The sequence below is a fragment of the Tupaia chinensis genome, unplaced genomic scaffold (genome assembly GCF_000334495.1).
Source record: "Tupaia chinensis unplaced genomic scaffold, TupChi_1.0 Scaffold000054_1, whole genome shotgun sequence".
Classification (NCBI taxonomy): domain Eukaryota; kingdom Metazoa; phylum Chordata; class Mammalia; order Scandentia; family Tupaiidae; genus Tupaia; species Tupaia belangeri.
The window spans coordinates 10,607,020-10,617,614 of NW_006159512.1; the positions used below are offsets into that span (position 1 = coordinate 10,607,020).

At 45.2% G+C, this 10,595-nt stretch overlaps 1 protein-coding gene across 1 annotated transcript in view; it reads right to left on the reverse strand.

Moving 5' to 3' along the window:
• FRYL (FRY like transcription coactivator) overlaps positions 1-10,595 on the reverse strand; it is a 210,074-nt gene that overhangs the window by 127,992 nt on the left and 71,487 nt on the right. The window contains 3 exon segments of the mRNA XM_027775907.1: positions 1,318-1,398; positions 1,782-1,861; positions 8,936-9,032. Of these exon segments, the coding sequence (XP_027631708.1) occupies positions 1,318-1,398; positions 1,782-1,861; positions 8,936-9,032 (258 nt within the window).

The following is a 10,595-nucleotide window of genomic DNA, read 5'->3' on the forward strand; positions in this document are numbered from 1 at the left end:
TTTTTGGATAAGTGTTTTTTTTGTTTTTTTTTTTTTTTTTTGGAGAGCTTTTTGCTATAGGACGCGTGCACTCGCCAGAAAGACTAAGAGTGACAGAGAGACAGAAAGCGAGAAATCAACCCCTAGGAGGGATGGCCATGCCACAATCCCTTCTCCTCCATTCTCCTCTCGGGATCTTGGGCACACATGCACACGTGCCTGGCGTTGAGTTCAAGCCACCGGGTCCAGGACTCGAACAGCAGTTGACTCCATGGGAGTCCAGCGACATAGCCATTATGCCAACTGCTGGTCCTGAGATAAGTTTATTTTTGATGGAAACAAAAATATCACGAACTACTATAGCCTAAAGAGAAACACATCATTGTGTACATCTGTTTTGAAGTCTATATTCTCAAGCTAGGGAGTCACTGTGGATTAAATATAAATGAGATAGAGAGAGATCATTGTCTATGTCTAAATTATTTAAAATGCTCAAACTACGTTCTACAACACTGGTTATACAAGCGGCCCATGTGTGTTACAAAGGATTCAAAAATAAGACTAAATAAAATAGATTACTACTACTAAAACACTAACTGCTGAACAGTAACAATAATTATGCTGGCCCTTTTGGAATTTAGACAGGCTGTTTCTGAGGATTTCAGAGCCAAAGAGTCTTTAAAAAAGAAAAAAGAAAAAAATAAAAAGAATCGACACCTTTTTCCTTATGAATTTCCTAGTAACGATAAAGGAAACCTCAAATCTTCCACGAATTTTGCAACAACCCCGAAATACTGAAGGCGAATGGATTTACTGCTGTAAGGACGATGGCTCAGTACAGCTCCGGGAGGCAGCGCCCAGCGGGGACCACGCTCAGTGGGCCATGCCCTGCCTTTTACCTCAGCGCTCTCTTCTACCTACTCAAAGTTCTGCTTAGTATTAAAACAAACAAGATGACCAGCGTCTCTAGTTCAGAAATAAAAGTACTCACCAGTAAAGTAATGATTAGTTCTGCAAAGGATTAGAAAAGAGTTTAGCAAATAAGGTTCATAGAATTATTTAAAAGGGGAAGTAAGGTCATGCCATGACTCTGCTTGACAATTACAGTTGCGTGATTTAAGCATTCGTGGAAAGCCCCAAATAAATGAACGCACGTCGTGAAACCGAGGCCTGAGTGCTGGTCTAAAAGCCTCCACGGGGAAGCCTCTGTTCCTCCACCCTAAGGAACCGAGCAGTGAATGAGAGGGGGGAAGCAGGTGCCAGCCTGACCCCCGTATCTGATAGCAGCAGAGCATTCTAAACACAGAGCAAATCGAATTCACTCTTCAGAACACTTACTTTGATTGGGCAAGAACTCCTATCACTTCTGCATATAAATCTGCAATAATATGCACATTCCCAGTGTTGGTTCCTGAATATCTAAAATAAGAGAACAAATGTAATATCATTTTGTAAGCAAACTCTGTTAATAAATTTAAAAATTCCTATCAGAGTAGTATATATTTTTTTCTGAATATTCATATAGGATCATAAAAACCACATAAAGTTTCTTCTATCTCTAGATTTTAATTTGTCCTAAAACTTAACCTCCAGGTTTTTATAAACCCAACCTACTGTGTCAAGAACTACTTTCACAGAAATCTTTCCCGTGAGTCTTTTGTGGTCATTCAAAAGAAATATGAATATAGGTGCTTTGAACTCTAGAAACAAATGGTCAATACAACGTCAGATCCTATCTCAGGAGCGAGTCTACACCTGGATTGCGGAGAAGAGCTGCAATGCCGCGTGAGTGCTTCACTTACCCTTCCTTATGTTTAAAGTGCTTAAAAGCCAGGTTGAGGACTTCGTGGACTAAGGGGTCAGGTACAGGATGGACAGGAATCTGGAATGAAAACATTACCCCGTGAGAGCTAAGTGAGTTGCTAGGCTTTTCTCAGTATTCTCATCATGTCAACTCGTTAGGTCAAGACTATTTTAATCTTCAGGAGGTAGGCGATCACTAATCTGGCCATCTTCTTTTTCTCTGAGAATCTCATTTTCCCCAAGAGTCTGGCTACTTGTCTAATTTAAGAAGCTCTCAATTTCAGAGTGTCGGCTTCGTTATCCCAAATCAGTAAACTACAGACTGCTCTGGGGAAAAGCAGTAGTTACTGTCCTTGGTTCTGCGGTTACTTCTGTGGAAAGCTAAGAAGCCACTGGAACGTACTTCTGTGCAACACCTACTGGAAAGCCACTGCAGAGGAGCCCACATCCCAGTGGCCAAAAGGGGCGCCGCCTTCTCCAGCTACTTAGAATCATGTATGCATTTAAATTAGGAATCAGCCATTTAAATATTCTCATTTAACTCCTTAAAAAGTATATATTAGTTCCTACTAGGTAAAACAAATAAAAATACATAAGACAATAAAAAAAAAATAACCAGGGTCTTCCCCCACATACAATCACAGTGAGCAGCCTCACGTATGTCCTTCTGGAGTCTTCCCGTGGCCCTCCCATTCATACGCAGGCATTCGTGTGTGCCCGCTGGATTTTTACTGAACACAATGATACATCTTTAGAGCTCCTCCTTACACTTTTCTGTTTTTCTTTTTTTTGAGAGATTTTTTTTTCTATAGGGTACGAGCGCTTCCCAGAGAGACAGAAAGCAAGAAACTACCCCACCCCCCCCAAGAGGGGATGGCCATGCTACAATCCCTTCTTCTCTCAGGATTCTGGGCACGCACACCCAAGCACCCAGCATGAGTTTGAAGTTGCCGGGTCCAGGACTCGAACTATGGTTGACTATGAGGAGTCCTGTGACATAATCATTACGCCATCTGTTTGCCCCCTTCCTTATACTTTTTAGCAGCCACATCATACTCAATATGTATACCCCACAATTTACCTAATAAGTCTGCTATTATTGGGCATTTCATTTCAGAGGTTCAGAAGTCAAACAGTACTGCCACACACACTCTGGCTGTTAACGTGATACACAGTCACGGCTGACATGGACCATGGTTCCATGCATGCGTGGGTCTGTTCCTAGCTCTGTCTATGAGCGTCTGTCATATCAAGGTGTGTATGTCCACACACACTGAGCCACCTTCACTCCGGGGAGTACTGGCTGGCTCTGGTGTCCGGTCCTCCAGACCCCAACTTTTCTTCAGAGACAGCCTGGCTATTCTTAGCCCACTGGAGTCGCCTTTTCGAGTTCGACAGAAACTATGGGGCATTTTGTTTTGTAGGTTTTTGCCAAAAGATGCATGTGCTTGCTGCCAAAGAGAGAGAGAGAGAGAGAGAGAGAGAGAGAGAGACAGACAGACAGAGAGAGGGGAAGTAGGAAGTCTCTCCCCAGGGGCAATGGCCACATGGCAATCTCTTCTCCTCCTTTCTCCTCTTGGGGTTTTGGGCATGCACACACGTGCACCTGGCGTGATTTACGAGCGGACAGGTGTGGGACTTAAACCGCGGAGTTGGCCATGTGGGATCCAAATGGGGCCATGTCTTAACCTCCATGTCCCCTGCTGGCCTCCAGCTCTGTTTTCATGGAGTAATAGTCCCATCTCTATCATCAAAATTGTTCACATCTGTCATTGCATGATTTTTAGAAGCAGTTCTCATTCTACTTAAACTTCAAAAAGGGGGTGTCTGGTAGACACTAAAGAATACTGAAGGTATATTCTATCTATTCCGGTCCCATGTCCAAAAATGGAACACGTGATGAAAGAACAGGAAGACTGCTACTGGTTAAGACGGGAATCCTGCAGGGTCAGCAGGCTCATCCATGAGCTAAATGACCAGGTTCAGCACGAGAGGGCGAACAAATGCACGGGTCAGCAGGAGGACAGCCCACTGCCCAACACGGCTGTCCAGGCTGTGTGTCAGCATCTGAAATGCTCATGGTAAAGCCAGGCCACTGGGCCAGCAGGTGGTATGGAGGCTAAGGCACTGGATCCCACATGGCCAATGCTGTGGTTCACGTCCTGAACCTGGTGGCATGAAAAATGACACTGGACAAGAGTGCGTGTGTGTGTGTGTGTGTGTGTGTGTTTGTGTCCAAAACCCCAAGAGGAGAAGGGAAGAGGGGATTACAGCATGGCCATCCTCTCTTGGGGTGCTTTCTCACTTTCTTTCTCTTCTGTTTCTCTTTGGTGAGTACACATGCCTTACAGCAAACTTTAAAAAAAAAAAAAAAAAAAGCCCCAAACACTAAAGATCTACTCCTCAGTCATAAAAATATCACCACCTCCGATAGGTGCTGATGGAACTAAGACAGGAGCTCGAAATGGCTTGCAGACTAGGCTTCCCAACCTGTGTGTCCCACAGAACAAATGTATTAAATAATAGAATGAATAGAATAAAACTAGGGCTCACCAAGAAAACTGCTCAGACACTCTAAATGCTACGTACTGTTTAAACATGATTTTTCTCTGGGGCTGGCAGGTGGCGTGGTGGTTAAGGGCACTAGACTCCACACGGCTGACAGTGGTTCAAGCCCCAGACCTGGTGGCTTTCTTTCTTTCTCTCTCTCTTTCTCTCTCTCTCTGTCTCCTTTTCTGTCCTTCTCTAGTCAAAAGTAAGTATATAAAGAAATAAGAAAATAAAGTCAAATAAAATAATTCTTTTTAGAGGTTTTTAACTATAGGGCGCGTGAGCTCGCCAGACAGACAGAGACATCGAGACAGAAAGTGAGAAATCACCCCTCAGTGGGGATGGTCACGCTGCAATCCCTTCTCCTCCATTCTCCTCTCGAGATCTTGGGCACACACACACATGCGCCCAGAGTGTGTTTAAGCCACCGGGTCTGGGACGCGAACTGCAGTCGACTACATGGGAGTCTAGCGACATAGCAGTTACACTAACTGCTGGACCCCAAATAAAATAATTCTTAAACAAACAAACAAACAAACAAACATGCTTTTCCCCTGGAGTCTAAAACCTTGGTACTAACAAACTAAAATCCGTAGTCAGCTATTACCCAACAATTATTGTTCTTTCTTGGGAAAAAAATTAGTTCTTGAGTAAATTTGTGTTTCCATGGTGAAATACAGTATTTAATTTGATTGTATGTATAGTAACTAAAAACTCTGTCTAATTTGTTATGATTAAAAACCTTAATATTGGGGGACCAGCAGTTAGCGTAATGGCTATGTTGCTGGACTCCCATGTAATCGACCGCGGTTTGTGTCCCGGACCCAGTGGCTTAAAACTCACGCTGGTCGTGTGTGCATGCATGCCCAAGATCCTGAGAGGAGAACAGAGGAGAAGGGATTGCAGCGTGGCCATTCTTCCTGGGGGGTGATTTCTCACTTTATGTCTCTCTGTTTCTCTCTGTCTGTCTGGTGAGCGCACGCGCCCTATAGCAAAAAAAGTTCTCCAAAAAAACAAAACAAAACAAAACCCTTAATATTGGGACCAGCAGATAGAATAATGGTTATGTAACTGGACTCCCATGTAGTCGACTGCTGTTCGAGTCCTGGACCCTGTGGCTTAAACTCACACCAGGCGCGTGTGCGTGCATGCCCAAGATCCCGAGAGGAGAATGGAGGAGAAGAGACTGTGGCATGGCCATCTCCCCTGGGGGGTGATTTCTTGCTTTCTGTCTCTATGTCTCTTTCTATCTGAAGAGTGCATGCGCCCTATAGCAAAAAACTTCCCCCCCCCAAAAAATTAATATTATAAGAGATTGACCATTTTACATAATCTCATATCACGTATTTTACCAATAGGAATTAATATTATTTTTATTATCAAAGGGAGAAAACTTGAGAGTTAAAAAAAAAAAATGAAACGCTTTATCGCTTTGAGCAAGTCACTATGCTAAGAACCCAGCTTCACCTGTGAAATGAAAATAACAGGTAACGTGCACTGGGCACTTTCCACGCACAGGCATGACTGTCTTTAAAGCTCATAGTTCTACCAAAATGATACTATTACTATCCATTTCTATAGGGCGGAGAGGAGGTAGTGAATAAGCTACCGTCTAGGGCCACTCACACCTGCTCGGCTGTCTCCCAGGGCTGTATGCTGAGGAGAGGGAGCCCTCTGTCTGTTAGGGAGAGTCCACAACTTACGGGACTGTCACTGAAAACATAAATTACGCTAAGAACAAATCATTTGTAATATGCGAGGTCAGGACTAAGCTCAAGACTAAAACTACTGTGTAATCAATACTTCGATATTCTTAGAACTGCCCTTCTCATCCAAATAAAATTGAATCATATTTTAATATAGGTGCAATATGTGGGAAAAAAGTGAAAGTCCTATTAAATTGTAAATATATTACATTGATTCCTCTCTAGGTCTATTAAACTCTACTGCCGTTCAGACACGAAAACTGGGTTAGTCTACCATGGTATTTCAGAAGGGCCTATTGATTTTTCCTTCATTTTCGATACTTTCATTCGTTTTGAAAAAGCTCAAACGATTTGCCCTTTCCTGGGGTAAATACAGGCTTCTGGGTAAAGGAAGGGTAACGCTGAGGATACATTTTCCTTGATGGATGTATTTATGATGGCCTGCAGATGCCGGAGGAGGGATGGAACGGGTCAGCGTGGCACTGAGGGCGAGCACTTTGGAACAGAGAGATCGGGGCCACTGGGCTTCCCTTTCTCACTTGGTCCGCGTGAAGCACGGGTCAGAAACGGTTTCTGCAGCGGACCCGAAAAATGAGCCCACTGAAAAGTGTCCCTGAGTTTACATACCCAGACGTTTGTTTAGTTTTTTCCTACCCAAAGACCAATTTGGGCGGGTTTAAAAGGGAAGAGGAGGAGAAATAAGACACATCAGAGAAGGGGAGAAGAGGAGGATGAGGGGAAGTGGGGGAGGGCGCCGATGGGGTTGGGGTGCTGACACCAGGACCACTCGGGTGGCTTGTGCAGAAACGAGAGACCTCTGTGAGAGCAGCTCAGGAACTACAGGAGGTGGGGTGCGGGGACACGAGGGCACGGGGCCACGGCCAGCCCTGAACTCTGCGGGGAGGTTACCATCTCTGGGCCAAAGAAAACCCCCGTTCCATTATATGTTATATCCAACCAGGTGAAGAAGCGCGAGTGTCAGGCACCACACTGCTCAGGTGACCTAGGGCCGGCCCCCGGCAGAGGCTGGCTACACCCACCTGGAGGGCAGCGGGGCTGCTCGTAGCCTGGCCAACTCTGTCCTCGGCTCTTCCTACCCTGGTCACTTCAGCCTGGGTGGGACTAAGCATCCAGGTCCACGGAGCCAGCACCCCAACCAATCTGGCTTGTTAGCACAACCCTCAGAGACTCCTTTCCTGCGTCTACCGAAAAACCTTCGCAAGAGGTACAAATTAAAGTGATTTACCTCTTTGATTAATTCATTTACCTATTTTACATATTTTTTTAAAACTGAATTTGCTGGGGACCAGCACTTAGCGTAATGGCTATGTCGCCGGACTCCCATGTAGCCGACCGCAGTTCACGTCCTGGACCTGGTGGCTTAAACTCACGCTGGGCACATGTGCGTGCGTACCCAAGATCCAGAGAGGAGAATGGAGGAGAAGGGATTGCGGCGTGGCCATCCCCCCTGGGGGATGATTTCTCGCTTTCTGTCTCTCTGTTTCTCTCTATCTGGCGAGCGCACGCGCCCTACAGCAAAAGAAATAAAATTTGAATTTGTTTATTTCTTTCATAAAAGAGAAAGAGAGAAGCATCCCCAATGGGTACTTGCATTGAGGCTGAACCCCAGTCCTTACAGGTCCAGACCATGGGCATGTGGGTGCCTGAGACCATCCCCACCCGGATCCTGTGGCCTTGCCACTGTGCCACTACCAGGCCCTGCGATAATGTAAGTTTACAGATTTTGGAAGACCAAATAAATGTAAAAGCAAAAGCAAAGTATAAATGATACATAACTAAAACATTTTTATCTTGACTTTGGCCAAAAAGGAAAAAAAGAAAAGGAAAAGAAAACTATCAATGATCTTTGTCATCTCACACTTGCTGTTTATTGTCATCTATTTCAAATTATATAGTAAAAACAAACTCCCTGCCCAAACATGTCATAGGCAAAATATGAATTTTTTTAAAGATTTCCTAACTTTTTTCAAAATGATACAATATCCATAGCTGGAAATACACGGATCATTTTTGGTAATATGTAACCATTTAAAGACTTTAGACTTGAAAAAAAATCATAAGAGGTTTTTGCCTTAAGGCTTGTCTGTTCCCCAGAGAGAGACAGAGACAGTGAGAGGGAAAGTGAGAAATCACCCTCCAGGGGGAATGGGCACACTACAATCCCTTCTTCTCTATTCTCCTCCCAAGATCTTGGGCACGCACGTACACGTACCCATTGTGATTTCCAAGCCACTGGGTCCGGGATTCGAACCGCACACGGCCATGTGGGAGTCCAGCCAGTTAACCGCTATGACATCTACTAGCTCCCCAAATTTTAGATATAGGATGATACCTGACATTACACTGTCTACATTCAAGCGTCTCGCCCACTCTGAAGTCAAGTCTGAGTGCAACGCCTAAAACAAGGCCAGGTGCAGCACTCTAACAATGTTCGTGAAGTAAGTATTAACAGACAGGAGCAACTCGTTCATCTGAAAACCATGTGTACTGGACAGTCAGGCTGGCCCTTCTCCCCTCGCACACTCCGTCAGCAGTAACTGCACAATGACCACAGGCTGACGTGAAGGCTGGAGGGGTCAGACAGAGCAATGAAGTAGAGGCGGAGAGGGCCGGAAAGAGCCGAAGGACAGGCAGAGCATACCTACGACAAAACCATCCTGAGCAGTCCCACCCGCATCCACCTTGCTAAAGAGAATGCGTTCAGGTGGTGCTCAGAGATAAGAATGGGGGTGACAGACAGGGACAGGCAGGACAGCCCCAGGCAGTAAGAGACCTATAATTCAATTACAGCGATTCAGCCTGCGTACCCTAAATACGGCTGGAACAAGAAGGCATCGCAAGAAAATAAATACAGACTGCAGGAGGAAAGGGCTTACCTGTTTCAGAACTTCAACTAAAACTAAGCAAAAAATGAAATCTACGGCTAAGTCCCTCCTTTCAAGGAGATAATCTCTTTCACGCTGCTGTTCATCCCTGAAACGAGAATCCAAAATTAGTACCGCATCAAGACTCGACATTTTTTTTTTTTTGGAGAGATTTTCACTGTAGGGCGCGTGCGCTCGCCAGACAGAGAGAGACATTAGAGACAGAAAGCGAGAAATCACCCCCCAGGGGGGATGGTCACGCCGCAATCCCTTCTCCTCCATTCTCCTCTCAGGATCTTGGGCACGCACGCACACGCGCCCAGCGTGAGTTTTAAGCCACCGGGTCCGGGATGGAAACCGCGGTCAACTACGTGGGAGTCCAGCGACATAGCCATTACGCTAACTGCTGGTTCCCAAGACTCGACATTTTAAAACAGCGAGGTGCGAGGAGTCCATGCCGCTGGCTGTCTCACTGTGTCCGGTGCGACAGCAACTGCCAACGTGGACCCACCCGTGTGTGGGTCGCATGGCCTCATGGACTCCTTTTCACACGCTGGTATTTATACGGCTCGTCACTAGTACATCTGTCAGCAATTAAACCTCATCTCAAAGAATTAGTGAGAGGAAGAAAAGAATTTTACATTTCATTTAGAAAACCTAGCAGTGCTCTATACTTGATTACTAAATTTTTTAAATTAAGTATGGAAATACATGTGGGGCCAGCAGGTGGTGTGCTGGTTCCCACATTATCCCACATTGTGGTTCAAATCCCAGACCTGGACAATTGATAATCATGTCGGGCGCCCATGTGTGTGTGTGCCCAAAATCCAGAGGAGAACACTGTGGCATAGCCATCCCCCCAGAGGGTGATTTCTCACTCTCCTTCTCTCTGTCTCTCTCCCTCTAGCAAACACACGCGTCCCATGGCAAAAACCTGAAAAAAAAGAAGGAAAAAGAAACAAATGTAGTAACTATTCTAGATGAAAATACACAATAGGAGGTAACTTTCTCACAAGTCAAAGTGGCAAAAACGGTGACGAATCACAGAGGACACCGACCGAAGTCCAATACCAAGCCAGGGACAACCGCTTGAACACAAGCAGTTATTACACATAACGCCACAATCTCGGAGAAAAAATGTGAAGGAAGTAAAAAGAAGTTCTAGGATTTGGGCACCAAGAAGGGCATCGCCATATCCCAACCAGGGTTTGGGCAGCCTACCTGGATCCCAGCAACTGTCCCCCCCTGTCTCTGATTCAGAAATCAGAGAATCAGGACCTTCTCCAAATATACTCCTAACATCTTCTAGGACTAGAAAAACTCCTCGCTAGTGAAATGACACTCCCGACAACAGTAATTATCATCCCTCCTTAGCCATGGTTTCGCCTTCCACGGTTCGCTGTGGTCAACCATGGCTCAAAAGCACGGGAGTGCAATACTACAGATATTTAGAGAGAGAGAGACGTACATTGCATTCATAAAACTTCTACTATAGTATACTACTGTAACTGCTCTCTTTGTTATTGTGAGGCCATGGGAGAGTCATGCGATATTTTTGTTGGTTTTTCTATGCAAAAATGCATCACGACTTCCCGATGACCCAACAGTTATTGTTAACCTCTTACTGGGTCTAACGTACAATGAAACTTAGCACAGGGATGCACGTGTAGGG